Here is a 20,970-nt window from a genome sequence, read left to right as displayed (position 1 = left end):
TCTTATCATGATCACCTGCACAGTTTGTATGTTCAGGAAAGTTGTTCATGATTCTTGAAATTCTCGAATGGTGTAAAATTGTATGCACAATTTCACTACTACGAGCTATTTGATATGATAAATCTCATTATTCTGCTGTCCTAGGAAGTTCGGATCATCACTCATCAGCGAAGTTGTCGAGAAGTCCTTGGCCCTCAAGTGGAAAATGTTATATGTAATTGAACCGCGGCGTTTACATTTGTTTACAGGATTTTGTACATGTCTTACAGGTTGAATGTTTATTATGGATGGCTACGGAGAACTTTCAGGGAAAATTTCTAGAGATATTAAAACTATTTGTCTTGTAGGTCTTCTAGGGAGCTCACTAGAAGTTCTTCCAGAGATCTCTCCGAGAGTTTTCTCAACGGTTCCTACGTGAATTCTTACTGATGGTTGTCCAGTCAAATATTCAAATATTTCTCCAAAAGTTCTTAAATAGATTACCCCTAGAGTTCCTCTAGAAATTGTGGTTGGAGAATTTTTCAGCTTCTCCAAGGATTTTTTAAGAAAGGCTTCCGATGATTCCCACAAAAAATTACTCTAAATATTCCTACGGTAATTCCTCCAAGGAATTCCTCTAGAGATTTTTTTCCAAAAATTTTCAAAGGTTTCCTCCAGGAATTTCTGAAAAAAATCCATAAAAAATTCCTCCACGTATTGTTCCGGGTAATCCTCAAGGAATTCTTCAACAATTCCTCCATGACTTTTTCCATGACCTCCTTTTTAAATTCTTCAAAGAACTTTACCCCAAGGATTTGTTGGAAGATTAGTTCATATACATGTTGAGATCCCAAGTAAACCACTCCTATGAACCATCATCTCTGATCATAGAACACGAAAACACATTCCAATTCACCAATTATATTTCACCGACCATATCACGTCGCCTTTGATCTGTCGAAGCTCTCAACTTAAACTTCTATTGTGAATTCAATTATACAGATCATTCGTGATAGGGATTTCCCGCAAGCATTAACTTAAGTTTATAATGCAACATACATTTCGTCCCTTGAGAATTTCTTCAGAGAATCCAAAAGGGAGATTCTTTAAGGCTAGCAAATTACTTCAGCTTATGCATCAAAAATTCCTCAAAGAATTCTCCATCAGGGAAAATCCATCAGAAATTCTAAAGGATCTCAGTAATTAATTAAGTTCTAGTTTTAAAGTTAAACTTTTCAATCCAATTCCAATTTCTTCGAAATTTCTTAGTATGTGGTCACTCAGTCTCTGTTGTGAATATCACTACAATTAACTACAGCTTTTTTCCGCATAGATAATCTGTGTATGCATATCTGCCGATCGAAATAGTTATATACTAGCAAATGAAGTGAAGTTGTTTTGTTAAAGTTAATAAAATATTCAGTTCAACAGCGAAACGAAGTGTTTTGATATCCCTTTGGATTTCCTGAACGCGGTTTCTCTCTTCAAAAAATCCTCTCCAAGGGAATATTCCTGCAAGAATTTGCGGTGGATATTCTTACTGAAACATTCACCACTTAAGCGCCATAAAACTACTGAACAACTTTGCAGAAGGAATATCATTAATTAATAATAATGAAATAAAACATGCCAAAAAACGCTTTAAACATTTAAATAAACGCTGGCGCAACTCGTGCTTAGTTACACACTTTTCACTATTTGAAAGTCATTAGCTATATGTTCAACTTAGTTAATAACACGAAGATATAATTGCTATCAACTGTATTAAAACAGTTTCGTGTGACGTCCATTCGCGTAGGTACAGCGATGTGGGCTCCAGCTCCGAAGTGGTAAACGCTGGCTCTAGTGCATAACGAGCGCATACGACATTGAAGCTGAGGGACTAAATGGGCTGTAGTAACGTGCATGGTGACGTCATAACTGGGTATGATGACGTCATACTTTCCCTCTCCGGTATGTTGGATCAGCGAGTCTATTTATAAAGGAGCTACCAATATGAAGAACCATTTCAGCATATATCGCCCTCACTTCAAGTGCTGTGATGGCCTCACTGGTAAAAACGATGAGCTCCTGTTCTAGGTTCTAGCCGTCGTAGGTTCGAATCCCTGGGTTTTATGTATACTATGTGGAGAAGTTTTTTGATGCCAGTAACTTTTTACTAAAAATAAAATTTCACTCTAAAAATTGATTGCCCAAAAATGAGTTAATTTTTACACAACTTAATTTTTACCCAGTATATTTATAACTGCTTTATAACAGCATGTGATATAATTTGATTGATTTTTTATATCTCATTTTGTTATAAGCTTGCTATAATTGTATCAAGACCTGTTATAATTATGTTATGACTAGAGCAATTTCAGTTATAATTGTTGTTATTTTAACACCTAACCGGCAAACTTTATAACTCATTCTGTTATAAAAAATCTTTGAAATAAATAACTTAATCGGTTATAATTTAGTTATGCCTTTCTGATCGGGTATATTCCATAAAATATAGAAATAGTCCATACAATTTTGGAAACGGTTGATAAAATTTTTGAAATGATCTCTAACATTTCCAAAATTTTATGGATCATTTTTCATATTTTATGGATCGTATCCCTATTTCCTATGATTTTTTTATATGGATCCTTTTCTATTTTTTTAGAAAAAAAAAGAACAAAGCTGCTGAAAATACTCGAAGTCACTTGAATCGATTTTTCGTTTGAGAATTTCAAAAATTCACTTAAAGAATGACCTGAAAACTAAGACAAGACCATTCCTCAATGATTTTTTTCCATTGAATTTCACAAAATAATGTTTATTGTTACTTTTTGAATTCTGGAAACGTGAAAATGTAGCAATTCTTAGAAACATCAATTACTGAGTACGATACATTATTTTTATTTATTCATTTTTTTTTGCTTTTCATAGACTAGAAAATATGTTAATACTTAACTAAATTCATTATTATATACGGATTTTTATATAACCTTTAAATTGATTTTATTCTGTAATCAAAAGTCTGTTGGTTTACCCTCTTTTGTCCATGGATGCTCTAAGACAGCTATCGATTATCAACGGGATAAAATCAAACAAAATTCGAAGACTATGATTTTCATAGTCCTCCCAGGTATTTCCAAGTGATTTCCTAAAGATTTTCCAATAAACTGATGATTCTGATGGCTTGTAATTATAATAATTAAAGTAAATTCATTAGGAGTGTCTCCATTGAAACCCATATTTTAATAAAGGTTTGAAACCTTTGCCAAAATCTGATCAAAATCTTTACTTTTTCTGGAATATTTTACTAGTTAGTATTTCAAAATCCAAAACAATGATACTTTCTAAACTTCTTCCAAGAATTTTTTTAACAGTTTTTGAAAATTTTTTCCAAAGATTTTTTGAGACCTTCCCAAAGTTCTTCTTCAGCATTTCTACCATTATTTGGGCAACAAATAATTTCAAATTTTTTGTTCGAAATTATCCTCTTTCTTTAAAAAAAACTGTTTCTGTTATTCAAACAGTGCACAATCACTTCAAATTAAATCTGTGTGAATAGTAATGCTTTAAAGTTTCAATTTAACCTTCCTTTTGCATCATGTTGGCAGCAGCTCGCTGACGTAGTGTACGGTTTAGGTCAAAAATGACCCTAATGCCAAAGGAGGGTTAAGTTGTGTTTTGTGCAACTTGTGATGAATCTATAATTACTAAATAATTTCTGCAAAAATCAGAGATTCTCATTCTTGTAAACATTCTGATTTAATAGCAATTGAAAAGCTTTTGTTGAATTAATTTCACATTTTCAAATCAAGCACACGTACCTACAAATTGTCACCAAATGCCATGAAATGTAATGTTAAATTCAGTCTATCGATAGAGATACTTATCATCTGAAATGAAATCAAGCTCATGAATAGATGTTTTTCTATTATTGTTTATCTTTATTAACCCTAAAAGGGATACCTGGGGTCCATTGGACCCCAGGCGCCTTTCAGAGCTCGTCTTTGATGGAACACACTCAGGCCATGAAGGTATCCCTTTTAGGGTTAAAGAAATTTTCAGCCAGAGGCTGATTAATCTCTCTATCAAATTCAATATTCTTGCCTTATATGAATTTGATTTATCATAACCAAATATTGTTGTACTGGAACGCATTTAGTGACTTCGGCGTGGATTTTAAATGGCTTGACGCAGATATTTCGATTTTAATATCGATACTTCTGTAACAGCCCTGTATTTATAAATTCTGCGATGATCTTTCAATGAATAATAGTTATTTGCAACTCGTTACAGTTGCAAAAAGTTGATTTTTTTAGCACGAGTCGTACATTTATAAATACGGATAAATACGAAGAGTGCTGAAAAAATCGTGTTTTGCAACGAGTTCCATACAAAATTTTATGCAATGATTTTTTTCATAATGCAACCCATTTGAGTTGCATAATGTTCATAATGCAACTCAAATGAGTTGCATTATGAACATTATACAACTATTTTTCATTATGCAACTCATTTCAGTTGCATAATGAAATAGTTCGGAAAAATTGGCCATTATGATACCAAAATGAGTTATATAAAATGTAAATTATGATACTGAATTGCATAAAACATATTTTGCACTCAATTTGGTCCCAAAGCCATTGTCTTACAATCCAGAATTTCAAATACATACCAAGTGAGGGGTTCTTCACTAATTCTGGATAGCAAACTCAAAGTTGTCGCTTATTTCAAGCTGAAATAGGTTTTATTAGTGTATGTAGTTCATTTTTACAAATCTGGCGCTTTACATGCATTTTGACGTTACACAAACACCATTAATTTTATTCATAAAATTTACTAGAAATTCTTGTATTATTCATTGATTTACTATCGAAAATGCATTCATCAAAATTCCATTTTTCTTAATCTAGGAATACCGTTGGAAATTACTCCTTAAGTCCTTACCAAAAGGGACGAATGGCCACAAGTGCCTCTTCAAAACCAAATACATACCCCCTTAAGTCCTTAAGGAAAATTCATAAAATTTTCTTCAATATTTGAGATATTTTTTTCTATGAATACTTACTATTGGAAGTCCTTTTCATTTTTCATTGAACTTCGAAGAAAGTAAAAAAAAACTAAAATTTGCTATTATTTGTTTCGGATTTTTGGTCATCTACATATTTTAGACTCGGTCAGTGTGCAGAGGTCGCGAATTTTTATTCTTTTGACGTTGGCCCGAAGCTTCATGCCACCATTTATCCCTTGGGGCCAATTTTTTTATTTACATTTTCCGTTTATTTTTCTTCTGTTCCATCTTATTGTTTCCGTGCCAGTACTCTGAGTTTATCCGATTTACACCTCCGTCTACTCCTCCTGTTCCTCCCTCAAGTCCGACTCTTGATTCGCAGACTGTGACTTACATAATTGCAATGTTAATTACCTATAATTATGGTCATTATTTACATGCCTACCCCTCCTTGATCGGTGATCTTAAAATTGCTGCTGATTGCTGCCGTTATGTCGCTAAATCGAAAACTCGCAATCACTCTGTAGCATTGGAAATATCTCAAGGTATGCTAATTCGTGTTTCCTGTGTATGCGTGTTTGCAACTTTCATCAATTTCGCTTGTTGGTTTATCTACTCTTTTTCCTATTCATTATTCTAGCTATTTTTATTGATCAATGAGCTTATTATTTATCCAAGTTGATACATTACCGTTGGATTGTTTTTTAATTTTAAAAATGCTTTCTTCGAAATACTAAATTTTCGTTTTGTAGAAATGAATATTTTTTTTTCAAAGATAAGATTTAGTAGAGTAGTTTTGTATTGAAGAACAATGCTTAATCCTAAGAAAAAGCCACCTAATTATTTAAAAATCAACTTCATTTTTACAGACCTACACCCACTTACATGTATGTGTTATCATCAATGGATTACCCTGTTGTCCGCCAGCTGTAAGTTTTCGGAGAAGATTCGGTTCTTTTTCATTCAATTGTCCGTTTTATTGTTGTCGTGTTTGTAGATGTCATTGTCGTTTTTTATCTTTCTTTGAATGACTTTATTTTTCCTTCTCTTCCGTCTGTCTGTCTGTCCGTCCGTGTTTCTATATCTATCGCTTTCTTTTGATTTCTGCCGCTAGCTACCACCGCACCAGTAGCTCTACACAGACCCTACCGAAAGCTTTCGGAAGCTTCTCAAAACGACGACGTTTCTTGTTTCATTTCGTTCGGTTCATTTGCGTGTGATTTGAATAATTCATTTTTGTTTAGTTCGTTAAGGCCCAAGCGTCTGGTCTGGATCCAAACGTTCACACGCTACCAGTCAGTCCAAGTGCTACCAAGTGTGTGTGGTGTCTATCACGGACTGGGACGAAAGTTCCGCGTCCAACGTGACGGGGAGCCCATCATGGAAAACCCCCGGCCAAGATCCGATGCATGCGATAACCGATTCAATTTATTTGCGATGATTTTTTTGATTTCCTCAAGTTTTTTTTTTTTTTTGAGACGGAATCAGTAGAGCAGCCTCTACAGACGTTTAAGCACTCTTTACTGTGTTGTTGCACGTACTCTTTTAAATGATTGTATCTGACGCGATAACTAATGATGTTTTATCACTTGATTTTTCCCTCCACAGGCCTCCCGAAGGGTAGACGATCTGTTCGAAGATCTGCGCGATGGACACAACCTTCTTTCTCTCTTGGAAGTATTATCTGGCGAACATCTTGTAAGTATTTTTAGATTTTTATTTAAAATTGTTATAGCTACGAACTGAAACTGTTTTATTGCATAGATTACTCAACTGCCGAAATCACATTTATATTATTTCAACAAATTGAGGGGCCCAGATGCAAAGGGGTGTAAACGCGTTTTTACCATTTGATCATTTGGTGTAAGTGCAAAAATTCTGCAGATTTCAAGGTTTCATGAACTTTTATTATTTCTCATTATTTTTACGATGATTAGAAAAATTACAAATAAATCGACGAAAATTGGATTGATTTTGAAACTACATAAATTTTGTATGGGACGAAAATTTGACTAAAAATTTTAAGCCTTATTTACTCGAAAGTGGGTTTTTGTCAGTTCCACCCCTTTGCTTCAAACCCCTTAAATTATTAGATGACTAAATTGACAACAATATTATAAACATGTATAAATAGTCATTATTAACATAACGACCATCACTAATCGCCTCTTGCTTCCGGTTTTGTACAGCTGTATACTTCCAGCATTTGCGACATTCCGGATGCTAAGCTCGCCGTATGGTGCAGTAATATAATATGCCTCTAAAATGAGTTACAAACTGATAGTTATCATTTACCAAGAGGAATTCCTAGATGAATCACTGGAGGAATACCTGGATAATTCCATGAAGCAATCCCTTAGGGGTATTCCTGGAGAAATCCCTAGAGGATTCCCAGGAGAAATCATTAGGAAAATTCTTTAACCAGGTTTTGATGAATTTTCTAGATAAATCTCTGTAGAACTCGCTGAAATTCTAGAGAGTATTAGAGAAATGCCTGGGGAAAATTCCTTTGATAAAACCCTAGGGCAACCTCTGAAAAAATCCTAAAATTAATTATTGAAAAAAAGCTTGGATAAGTCCTGGAGAAATCCCAGGACGAATTCCAACTCCAGAAGAGTATCTGGTGGAATTGGAGGATTCGCTGAAGAAATCTATAGAGTAATCCCTGGAGAAATACCCGGTGAAATCCCAAGATAAACCCACCATAAATTCCTTAATAATCCGCTAGAGGAACACTTGGATAATTCCTTGGATGAATTCCTGGGGAATTCTCAAAACCAATTCCTGAATGGTTCTCTAAAGAGGAGTCCCTAAAGAAATCGCTAGAGATATCTCTAAATAATTCCTGGAGAAAGCTCTAGCGTAGGGGTTTTCAGATCGTGCATCGCGAAGCTTTGCCAAGTGCTCTACGATATTTAAAAAAAATCTACCCAAGAACAATAAATAAAATCATTTCCAGAAAAAAAAACTGGATGAATCTTCCATTGTCAATAGTAAACACGAATTAACATTTACTATAAATCTGACCTAAAATAAACTATGGGTTCAAAATAAATTCACCAACCACCTCCCACAAATTTATAAAAAAATACCACTTGTTAAAAATATTTTGTTCTAATCTTAAAAACTAACTAATTTTAAAAATTATTCATCAACGAGTTCTCCTGAGAGTGACATCGATAATTTCATTTGCAGTCCCGACAAATTGCATGCTCTGTATAAATTCAGTTGCATCGCGCCAGAAATGTCTTCTCATAAAGTGCACCGCGAGGTAAAAGACCTGAGAACCCCTGCCCTAGAGAACTGCTGAAGAAGCCACTGAAGAAATTCTTGAACCAATAAATCGCTGGAGAAACCCCTAAGGCACTACCAAGATAAATTCCTAAATCTTAAAAAGTATCCATGGGAAATTCAGAAAATAGCCGAAATCGCCTCCTCGTTTTCTCGGGAGAGAGTTCTGTCAAACCACCTGAGAGCATTAATCCCGGAATGAATTTCGGGATAAACCCCGATAATAATAACTGGAATCCTGGAAAGATTCCTTGAATAAATCACGATAGCAATTCCAAAAAAATCCTTGGTGAAACTCCGGATTGAATTTCGAAATGATTCTTGGAAAAAATCCCTAGAGGACCCTGTAAGGAAATTCTGAGAGAATCCATGGATTAATGACGAGAGCCCTGGGAAAAATCCTGGCAGGCATAACGGAAGAAAGTTCTGGAGAAATATTGGGAAGATCCTTAAACAGAAGGAGGACTTTGTAGAAGAAATCGTGAAGTAGTCGCGAGGGAATTACTGAAAGACATGCCTGGAAATAATCTCCGGAATTCATTTGGGGTGGAATCTTTGGAGGTATTCCTTCAGAATCCCGGGAATAATTCGTAAAAAAATCAAAAGAAGGAGGAATTCCCTAAGGAATCCCAGCAAAAGCAGATAACAAAATGATAAAAAGTCCTGTTACCAAGTTATCACTCACTTGAAAATAGATTTTGCTATCATTTAGGTTAAATTAAGAGCTAACATAACAAAATGATAACTAAAATCTTTGTCTGTGTAAAATCTATTCCTCAAATACCAAAGTAATAAGAAGTTAATTTATCATTGAGTTCAAGTTGATAACTTTTATGTTATACATTATTTTGTTCAATTTTGCCTTTAGTTATCAACATGAAATAAGTAATTCAGCTTTTTGATAACAGGTTTTGTTATCAGTTACACTAGTTTGCAACATTTTTGAACTCGGTAAGCTGATGCTCATTTTTGGTGTAGAATCATGTTTTGAGTTCGAAAACGCGAAGGAAAAAAATTACAGTAGAGCGGATTTTTTTTCGGCTTTCCATACAAGGTTGATGATTTGAAATCGATTTTTGTTCTATTTTTAAGCAAAGTCGCTCACTTCACACATCTCATTCTCCGTAAATAATGCTGCGATTGAGCTGATTTTTTTACTGTAACTCGCCTACATATGAAATGTCATACAAACGTTGAGAAAGAATTTTTAAATTGTTTTTCGTTATTGAAAAAACAAAAAAAATCTTCATACATTTTTGGAAATTTTGCTAAAATTTAAGGAGGTAATCCCTAGAACTCGTCAATAGCTCGATTTTTATCAATCTGACGCAAAACCTGCATGCATATGATCGAATAGTATTACATTCAGCTTTTCATTTTTGGAAAAATATTTAAAATTGGTTGAACAAAATGCACGATATTTGAAATTTAGTAAATTCCATATTTTAAAAGGTTGTAAAACTCGATGTTGAGTTTAAACTCAAAAACTGTTCTACTTAAAATTTTTTGAGGCACGGTTTCAAAATCAGTGCTAAATTGTGCTTAAAAAATTTTGGTCGTTGACAAAAGTTCACGACTTTCGTTTTATTTTGTAAACTACTGTTATTAGTTATCACAGCTATTTTATCGTCAAAAATAGTACTTTACCGCTCTACTTTACCTACTTTACCGACATCGTTAGCGATTGAAAAAAGTTTCTTATATCTGATTACCCACGTTTTCAGTTATTACGCCCAGCACGTCTCGAACTCTGATCGAGTGATTGACAATCGCAGCCGATAGCCCTTACATATACCAACAACGGGACTCAGTGAGAGAGCGAATGATTAAAGGGTATGCTTTCGTACTGCTGTCGCGTTGAAGGTAGAAAATGGAGCCTATTTTTAGATTCGAGGTTTACCAAGCCCTCAGTTTTGGGAAACCTTTCAAATATTCGTTTGGAAACTGATAACTTATTTTGTTATTATTTAGTATTTTTGTAATCGACATATAGCAAAATTATCGTTAACTTGATTGATTAGTTATCATGTAGTTCTTTAAAAAAAAATAATAGCAAAATTATAACTCCGAAATCACAGTTTATTATCAAAGTGATTTCATTTTGTTATCCGCCTTTGCTCGGGAACCTTCCTGGGAGGAATTCCTGAAGGAATCTCTGGAAGAATCTCTTGGTTGTTTTCCGGAAAGGAATACGAGAGGATTTTTGAAGGTAATTTCGGTTGGTTCTCGTGGATAATCCCTAGAGGAATCCCGAGAGTAATACCTTGAGAAACTATGGAAGGAATACCAGGGGAAATCACTGGACAGAGGTAACCCCCAAGTAATCCCTTAAAGAATTCCTAGATGTATCCCTGTAGGATTTTTTGAGGAATCCTGGGAAAAATCCTAGGAATTTCAGAAGAAATCTCCGGATGAAAACAGTGAAAACTTTGTGGAGGAATCTGGCGAATACTCGGATGCTTTTCGAAAGGAAATTTGGGAGGGTTCCCGGAAATCATTGGAGATCTCGAGAACAATCACCTGGGAAACTTTGGAAGGAATACCTGGGAAAATTTCTACTCAGAGGAAACTCTGTAGGAAACCCTATAGCAATCCCTGAAAGAATCCTAGATGCATGGCTGGAATCCTGTATAAAATCCTAGAAGGCAGAGAATTTCGAAAGAAATTTTCAAAAATGAATTTTCGAAGATACCTCCGGAAGGAATCCTTAGGGAATCCATGGAAGAAACCGATAAATTCTGGAAGAATCCAGAAAGAATATATGGGAAAATCTGAAGAAGAAAGAACTCTTGAAAAAAAATTCGGATTAATCCCGGGACAATTTCCGGGAGGATCTGGAAGGAAATTAACTAGAAAAAGCTCGAAAAGAAAACTTTTGGAAATCTCTGAAGGATATTTCATGGAAATCCCTGGAACAATCCATGAAATAATCCTTGTATGCATCACTGCACTGGAGGATCCCGACAAGAAAAATATATCAAGTTTATGACATATTGTGTTATGGAATTTTAATATTTTCTATAACTTATTGTGTATAAACTAGGTGCAGGATGATGTTAAAATAACTAAAACTGTAACAAAAAGAAATGGTTTAAAAATAGTAACATATTTTGTTATAATTAAATCAAACTTATAACAGAATCTGATATAAAGTTTAGCTTCAAGAGAATTAGTTTTTAGTTTGATACTATTGTGAATTTTGACTTTATGCTAGTTTATCTCAGTACCATAATTTGATATAATTGAGTTATAATGCTGTATAAACACCACAAGGAGCCGTAAATATCATTTTTTTTATAAATTAGTTATATTTTTGTTAGAATCTTGCCGTTCTAGTTCTAGTTCATACAAATTTAGCCAGGGAGCAGCCCTGTGAAAATCCTAAAATAAATCTCTGTATAAACCCTGGAAGGAATCCTTGATGGAATTCCGGGAAAAATTACTACAGCAGCGTTTCTCAAACTAGAAACTTATTTTAAAACTACAAACTGCTTTTAAATGGATCGTGAGGATTCAGTTTATATCATGGTAATTGTTTTATGAATAATTTAGTTTCGAATTAACAGAATAATTTCTCAAATCAAATAAGTATTTATATTATTTTTTAACAGTTCTTCTCAATGTTTTGAAGCTATTGTAGATGTGCTTGTTGATTGAAACCTGAGTCTAGTGTTGAAATGTTTAACTTGAAATCTCTCAGAGTCCGAACATGGATTCTAGAATGACTAATCCTTACTCATTAGGCTGCGGCTTATTATTCAAAAGTTGTTGAAACCTGGAATTCGTGCGCTCTTCTGGATTCAAATGACAATAATAGAGAAACCTCTGATTTTGAGCCAAAAATATTGAGATTTAGAGGTGGCGCAATCGCTTCAAAGTTGAATTTTCGAGTAATAAAAAGGTGTTTTCACTTCAAGTGCCATAACTGCTCGGGTACTCAGCATCATATTTAGTGATAAAGAACACATTGGAGGATTTTGTTTCAATTTCTTTCCTCGTATTTGGAACATAAAAATATTTTTTGATTCAGAACACTCCAAAAACTGAAGTATAAGGCTTCCATATGATTATTTAGAATAAATTTTTCACTTTTAGCCCGAAACTGAGCATGAAAACAATTAAAAGTTTGCCGAAATTCTGATTTTTCCAACAAAATACGTGTTTTGGAACGGTTTTTGGTATTTATCCACTTTGAAACGATTTTTTTAAGGTACAGTTTATTCACAGCATTCTTAGGCAACAAAAGTATCTTCAAAAGCAAGCTAAAAAAATTGAGATTGGTCAAACGGTTAAAAAGTTATAGGACTTCAAAGTTAAAATTTATTGTAAAAAGAAGAAAAAAATAAGTTAAATCTTAAAAAACTCATATTTTGCGTGACTAAGGAAAAATTTGATGTTCTACGAGTATATACGAAATTTAATTTGTGAGAAATTCATAAAAAAGATTGAAAATCGGTTGAAAATTGAGAAAGTAATGGCACTTGAAGTGAAAACACCTTTTTATTACTCGAAAATTCAACTTTGAAGCGATTGCGCGACCTCTAAATCTCAATATTTTTGGCTTAAACTCAGAGGTTTTTCTTTTTGTGTCATTTGAATCAAGTAGAGCTTACGAATTCCAGGTTTCAACAACTTTTAAAAAAAGCCGCAGCCTATTACTCATGTTTACTAACCAACCTTACATAATTCCTCATTTGATTTTTTGAAATTCGTTTACAAATTAATAAATTCATCTAGGTAATGGTTCATTACTGGACTTCTCATTAGAGTTCCGCTAAGTTCGGATAGTCTCTAGAAAGTTTTTTGAGAACCACTGCAGGTTGTGCTCACTGCCTGTTGGGGAAGTTTTCAGTTTGGACGTCGGAAGAACAATCCTGATAGCGGGTCCGTTTGACACAGTTTCAAAGCTATAATTTTATTTCGCATGTTAGTTTTAAGCAAATCCATAGATTAAGTTTTACTTACATTTGGTGTTCTTTTCACTATTTTAGGTTATAAACTGTCCGATCTGTGTTCCCCGTACTAAGTTTTATCTGTGATAATAGTTGTAAGTTAATTGTAAGTAGAGTAACACAATTTAATCAGTAATAGCATTTATCTACCTGGCGAATTCACAAATGTTTTGACAATTCAATTAGGATATTTAAGTAGAAATAAGATTTTAGTTCGCAATATGCTTTAACTGTTATAGTCGACCTTCTCACTTCACTGTTTTTGTCGAAAGCGTTTTATCCTCTATGGCATGTATTGTATCCCATGACAATGCCCCATCAGCCGTTATCGAAATCAAATTGTATTTATACCAATCCCTACTAAAAATCATACCAAGTTTATATCATATTGTATTATGATGTTATCATATTTTTCTACGATTTATTATGTTTTAAACTTGATGCAGGATGATGTTATAGTTACTTTAACAAAAAGTTGTAATAAAAAGTACACAGGTCGAATCAAGATAATAATCTATTTTGTTATAATTAGATCAACATTATAACAAAATGTGATATGAATTTTAGCTTCAGCATAACTAGTTCTTGCCGGGGCCCGTGGCGCAATTGGTCACACGTTTGATTTATAAGCAGATGGTCATGGGTTCGATCCAAGCGCCGACACTTTCGTCAGTTGATCTTTCCCCCTGAGAGCAGCTGACACTGTAGAGCGGACCTGGTGTGATGGTTAAAGCACGTGACTATCACGCCGAGGACCTGGGATCGAGTTCTTCTTTCGGAAGGGAAGTAAAGCGTAGGTCCCAAGATGAACTAGCCTAGGGCTAAAAATCTCGTTAATACAGATAAAAAAGCGTATAGCCTAGGGCTAAAAATCTCGTTAATACAGATAAAAAAAGCTGACATTGACCCTCTTCTGATCCTATGGCTCAAATGGACCCGGATTACTTGGACATCGGTGAACGGCAACCCATAATGGACCTCCAATCGAACTGCAAACAGGAACAACCAACAGCCACACATCAATATCCTTATGCTCACCATTCTACCATTATATGGTTGAAAGGTGAAAGCAGCGCAACGGCTACCAGTTCGGTAAAGTACAATTAGAATAGAATACATTTAGGCGCTGTACAGAATGTAAGTACAGCTTCCCATTGGAATCGCTCTCGCAGTGCCCTAGTGGACAATAGAGCTAAAAATTAGGTTGAGTGATTGACGAATAAAAACAATCAGAATGTGATACACTTTTTTAACATTGTTGCCTAAATGTCGGAGAATCAAAACTTAATAATATCACAATGAGTTATTAAACCATATTTATAATTGAGTTCAGGTATTTTAAAAACACCAAGGGTGTTGAACATGATTATATCATAATGAGTAATATTTTTTTTTTATTCTCAATCACTTAACCTAATTTACAGCTCTATTTTTCCACTTGGGCACCACATGAACGATTTCAATTGACGCTGCACTTACATTTCGTACAGCGCCTAGATGTATATTCTACTTTATCGAACTGGTTGCCTTCTGCTGCTTTCACTTTTCTACTCTATACATGGTAGAATGATGAGATCAAGAATGTTGGCCGTTGTTCCTTTCCAGTCCGATTGGTGGTCCATTATGAGTAGCATGTCGCCGATGTCCTGGTATCCGGGTCCATTTGAGCCACGGGGCTCAGAAGGGGGTCAGTGTTAGCCACTCTCGGGGGAAGAGCAGCTGACGAAAAATTGCAAGTGCCGTGGCTGGGAATCAAACCCATGACCATCCGTTCGCATAAAGCGAACGTGTGACCAACTACGCCACGGGCCCCGGCAAAAAAGGAGTTATAAATATCATGGTTTGTTATAATTATGTTATATTTTTGTTACAATTTTATAGTCAGGATGTTTTATTGCAATCAAGAAAAAACCCGGTTGGTTTCAGTTTCGAACATTTTAAATTTGACTTTCAGCCAAAGACTTTCTCGAACAATTTCCGAAGAAAAATAAAAAACCACTGAGATTGTGAGTCGTCAATTGTACTTAACCCGGGAGCAGTCGCGTCGTGTACTGAGTACACGCACCATGGAAAATGCACGCTTGCTGTACACAGCGTGAGCGTGGCCGTTGCAGGTAGTCAAAGACGTGACTGCTCGAGGGTTAAAAATACACACGAAAAAATCTGAAAGGATTCTCAGAAATCTTAAGAGACATCCCAGAAAGCAATTTTATAAAATGTCTAGAAAATTTATGAATAAATTCATGGAGATATTGTTGAAGACCGAAAATCTATGAAAACTAGACTAGTCAATTGTATCGAGTCTGTAACATATTGTGTTATGATCTTATAAAAAAAAATCAGGAACTTACTATGTTGCAAACTTAAATTATAAGAAAAAGTACACTGGTATAAGTGTTATCAAAAAATAACTTATTAATATACCAAAATTATAACAAAACGTGATATGAATCTTGGCTTCAAAATAACTAATTTCTATCATAATTTGATACAATTTTGTAACAATACTATCTGAATGCCAAAGAATCGAAACTTAAGTATAGTACCATCAGGGTACCAGATTCCGCTCATTTAAGGCCAGTTTCGCAGAAAAACATCATCTGTTGAATGACTGTTAAGCCAATTTGTAATGTTTTTCCATTTTATGTTAGTTCAATCTAAGTACAATCGGATACAAATCAAGATTAATGTAGAACTTTTCATAAAAGTATGATTTTATTACATTTGGTGTAAGACCAAAGTGGTCCTAATTCCGCTCACGAACAAATTTATGCCATCTTTTACATAGACTTTTGCGGAAAAGTGCATTATTTTTGCAACTCTATGTTTTTCCAATTATTTTTTCCTGTTCTGTAGGAGTGTATAATAGGGGTTAAACCCACTGTGTACTAAAATCGGCAGATTTTACGATTTTGACGTATTTTTGCGTGAGCGGTTATTGGAACACATGAAATTACCTACAGCTTTTTTGGGCCCAATAGCCGCTCAAAAATTTCATTGTTTTGTTTTTAAAATTTATGTTATCCGGTAAATATTGCATAAAATGGCTTTGCTCTCGTCAAATTTATATTGTCCAAGAATATCAGCACCGAAAAGAGTGTATTTATGCGTGTAAACTTGATTTTTGCAACAGTGAGCGGCTATTGGGTCATGAGCGGCTACTGGTACACTGACGGTACAATGATTTATAAAACAACTTTTATATCATAATGTGATATAATTGTGTTACAATATTTTATGTATATCAAAGAAGTAACAATAAGTTATCAATATCAGGTTTAGTTGAATATTATACATTTTTGTTAGAAATTTTAAGTCAGAAAATGTTATTGCAGTAGTTGGGACCTCCCAATAAAAATTTATTGAGAAGAAAATTCCCGAACCTAAAACCCTATCGTACGATGAATGATGGAGGAAAAATATTCAAAAAAAATCTCGTCAGAAATATTTTAACCATTTTCTATGAAATTCGTCAAGTATTTCCCCAAACATCCTACACGTGATCTGCAAAACTTCGCCGAAAATCTCAGAGATAGTTCTACTAGCATTTCTGCAGTTTCCTGTAGACCCTGAGAAGTCAATAGTTTTCATGAACTCTTACTGTAAATTTTCTAAGGATTTCCTTCAGATCTTTTAATGAGTTGGCCAAGAATCTACCAAAAACATTGTGCCAAAGTCTGAAAATAAATATGTTATGAAACCTTCCGTAGATTTATTTAGATATCTAGCATTCACCTTGGGAAAACTGTACCAAAACCGGAAAGCTATAGAAGTCATTCAGGAGGTAACGCAGAACAAGTATCGGCTACAAAATTAGCATTAAGTTGGTAAGATTTCTAGTTCAAGTCTGCTCACGATCTCTCTCAAATTGAGAGTCTCAATATTTTCAGCGACAGGTGTATGCATCTGGAAACGACTTAACAAATTTGACAGCGTTTAATTCCAAAAAGTGCAACTCGAGCCCAAAATTTCCGAAATCCCTTGGCAAGGCTTACTCTATTGATGAGAGTGATACAGAGCTGCCAAAACATAAATGAGATCTTGAGATATAAATTTTAAATTATGAAAACTGAATTTATAATAGTTCTAATGCATAAATCTTGTAGTGGTTTTATATCCTCAATAAAACAGTTTCGAACCAACAAAACTCGGAAAATGTCCGAACGCTAATCCATTGTCTTCCACTCCGCTTTCCACTTTCAGCCAAGGGAGAAGGGAAAAATGCGCTTCCACATGCTGCAGAACGCACAGATGGCGCTCGATTTCCTGCGCTACAAGAAAATCAAACTGGTTAACATCCGGGCGGAGGACATCGTCGACGGCAATCCAAAGCTCACACTCGGTCTCATCTGGACCATCATCCTGCACTTCCAGGTAAGTGTTGTTCTGTTACTTATTTTTTGTTACCTTCGTTGTCACCCTCCCCCAATTGGATCACCACTTTTATTGTTCATCGATGAAAGAGAGGCTTTCATGAATTTTGCGTTTGTTCCGTGGTTTCAATTAGTGCTTGCGTTATCGGTAGTGTTTGTTCAGTTGTTTCCACGTTCCACTTCCACGATAGATTTGGCAAAAATGGGGATTTTGAATGTTACTGCCGCCACTTCAAAAACAAGATTGGATCATTGGCCATTTTGGCGGAATTTATGATAAGTGACATTCACGACCACTTCAAAATTGCTCCAAATTTCGAATGGTAGACTTGCAAATTTCTTCTGAATTAATTTCATTGCCATATTTTCTTGTTTGGTCTATCTTCGCACAAAATTACGCAATCCCTGCGCCCATGTTCACCAACGCATCGATAAAAATTTCCATAAAATCCCAATAACCGTTCGAGTTCACCATTTCCGTTTCTGTCACATTAACATGTTGTGTTCCACGCTCCGAAACAATCTGCCTGAAAACCGTTGAACAACAACAACAATCAATTTCGCCTGGCGACTCGGATAAACTCCCACAACGACTCTCTGCGGGCCGCCCTCTCTAACCGATAACCAACCAACAACATCGAAAAATAAACAAATCAGCTGAATCCAAAGCACAATTTAACCGATCCGTTGAGGCGACAGGTAAGTCTCGGCCTCTCTCTCTTTCTATCTGTCTGTCCCTCTCGCCCCAGCAACCCATATGTTCGTTCATCCGGACACCACACGCACGTAATCAAGTGGTGCGATGATCACAAAATATATTTTCGCCGTTTTAGTTGACCCCCCCATTCCCCACTGGCCAGCCCAGCCAATAAGCTGCCCATTATCGAAATTGAAAATTGTAAAATCATCCGAAATTGGCTAGTTGTTTTATGGATCACCGCTACGCTGCTGCCGGGTTCCCATCAACGTCAACTCCCACATCATGCCGCATTTTTGAAACGTTATTGCTGTGAAACCATTATTGCTGTGCTGTCATTCGCCTCCACGCATTCCATTTTGTTATGTTAGTTGTGCATGCGAATTGATTTTGGGTTTGTCTTGCAAGGTTTTTGTTATGTTGTCTGTTCGACCGGACAATAATGGTTCTAAGAGCGTTGTTGATGATACAATATAATTTTATTTGGTGATGCAAATTTTGGTTAAAACTGCCCGACTAGATGGACATTACAAAATTATAACAAGCTGTGTTATTTTGTTACAATAAATTTTTATAACAAGGGTTGTTATAAAACATGTACCGTTAGTAGTTAAAATAACAAAAATTCTAACAAAGTTCCCACATGAAAGGAACAAAAATGTAATAACTTTTGTTATGATCATAACAAAAATATTACAAAACTTGTTCCATGAAATATGGTAGAATTTAACAAAATTATAACAAATTGTGTTATAATTCCTTGGCAACCTTTTAGGGTAAAAACTAAATTTTTATACTCATTTTTTGGGTAAATATTTTTAAGTGTGTTATTCTATTTTTAGAAAAAGTAGGTAACACAAAAAAAAGTTTCCAGTACGTTATAAAATTTTCGGATCTGAACGGGATTTGAACCAAGACACCTACCATCGGTAGCAATCTGACGCCTCTGCCAATGAGGCCATCACAACACTTGAAGAGGGTGGAGATAGAAGCTTTACTGGTTCTACGTATTGACAGTTTCCTCATTCAAATCCTTGTTTGTCAGATGCACACGAGCGGGGTAGTATGACGTCACATTGAGCTCGTTGACGTATAATAGACTTGATTTGTCGTTAGTGATTTTGTTTTAATCTATCACAATTATATCATATGCAGATATGATAACAGCTGTAGATATAATTTAGTTATATTCCACATTTTATTTTATTTTAGGCAATGAAATGGAATCTATCACACAAGGGGTCATCCATTAAGTTCATCGTCACGTTTGGAGGAGGCAGGGAGGGTGAAAATTTCCAATTTTAGCGTGACGTACTTAATAGATGCTCCCTAAGGTCGAAGCAAAATAGTGTAATAAACAAATTCCATGTTATAATTATTTAGTTCCACTTTTGCTTTCTCCATGTTCAAAAACATTCGACAAAAATTGCCTGAAACATCCCGGTCAACCAGTGAGAGATTTTCGATATCGATCGATATCGATTTGTATTGAATCGATGGCGATCGCTATCGTCAGATAAAGCACTAGAAAGGAATTCCGAATCTGTTTTATACGGATTGTCACGCAGAAATGACGCTTTACAAACTGAGAATTTACTTATAGTTGTATTTCTTTGTTCTTACTTAGAGTTTATCGATATAAACAACCCATTATCATCATTTCACGTTAGAAACTTCATTTGACATTTAACAAAATGAAGTTCACAATCTTCCTATAACTTTCAAACTGTTCGTCCAATCAAGTGAGTGATTATTTTTGGGATATACAAATGTGTTGGAAATAACATAATGTAGTTCATTGAGCATGGAATAAATTATGAAAATAGCGCATTTTCTTACATATTGAGAGACTCATGAAGGTAAATTCCGAATATCTCGGAAACGGTTGCTTTCAGAAAGGTTATTACCACTTATTACAGTAGACGTTCGGTTAGTGCAAATGAACAGACGGATGAAGTTCACGTTCATTTTACGTCAGTTTATGGTTTGTTGACACTGTCAGGCATTTCAGTTATCGGATTTTTGTTCGCTAGGTGAAACGTAAACATGTTGCAGCTATCGAATGTCTACTGTATCTTTGACATCCTACCAAAATTTGAAAACGATCTGATAAAAAGTTCCAAACCTTTTTTCACGTTGTTATTCGACTATCTATCGCGTAAGAATACAAAACTAAGGTTAACAGAGAAGAAAGAAAAACTAATGACCTGATGAAGGGGAAGTTTGTCAATGTTTACTTGTTCTGTTTCACACCAGACAAGACTTAACAATTGTGCCCCAAAACTAACTCAACATCATCTAGAAAATACTGTGCTGTTGAATCAACAGGTTCTCCAAATTACGCGTCGGCCAAGGGAGAGGGGAAAATACAATCGAGCGTTGCGGTCCATACAAAAATTTCAGGTCTTTCATACGAAAAAGCGTAATGGAAGAGGAGGGGGTTTTAACAAGACGATTTTAACGTTGCGTTCTAAATGAATGCTATAAGTTTGTTTTATGGCTTTTGGCTCGAGTGGTTAATATTACAAAAAATGATCAGGGGCTGTCCATAAACCACGTGGCTATTTTGTGGGAGATTCCAAACCACCCCCCTCCCCCCGCGTGGTCTTTCGTTCATACAAAAAAAAATTGTGTGGACCGTGGTCTTTGACCGACCCCCGCCCATCAACATGACCACGTGGTTTA

General features: G+C 35.2%; 1 protein-coding gene across 40 annotated transcripts in view; it reads left to right on the top strand.

The window, feature by feature from the left end:
* The window catches only part of LOC109422269 (dystonin), a 707,557-nt gene that overhangs the window by 428,043 nt on the left and 258,544 nt on the right, over positions 1 to 20,970 (top strand). For 28 of the 40 annotated variants that reach the window (XM_062860152.1, XM_062860156.1, XM_062860154.1 and 25 more), the window contains 5 exons: positions 5,500 to 5,517; positions 5,842 to 5,901; positions 6,581 to 6,670; positions 17,419 to 17,589; positions 18,246 to 18,287. In XM_062860152.1, coding sequence (XP_062716136.1) covers positions 5,500 to 5,517; positions 5,842 to 5,901; positions 6,581 to 6,670; positions 17,419 to 17,589; positions 18,246 to 18,287 — 381 coding nt within the window. The remainder of the gene's footprint in view (positions 1 to 5,499; positions 5,518 to 5,841; positions 5,902 to 6,580; positions 6,671 to 17,418; positions 17,590 to 18,245; positions 18,288 to 20,970) is intronic. The other 12 variants (XM_062860149.1, XM_062860163.1, XM_062860166.1 and 9 more) reach the window with 3 other exon arrangements.

Source organism: Aedes albopictus, chromosome 3 (genome assembly GCF_035046485.1).
Source record: "Aedes albopictus strain Foshan chromosome 3, AalbF5, whole genome shotgun sequence".
Taxonomy (NCBI): Eukaryota; Metazoa; Arthropoda; class Insecta; order Diptera; family Culicidae; genus Aedes; species Aedes albopictus.
The sequence above is the reverse complement of the archived record's forward strand: the minus strand, read 5'-3'. Positions and strand labels throughout refer to the sequence as shown.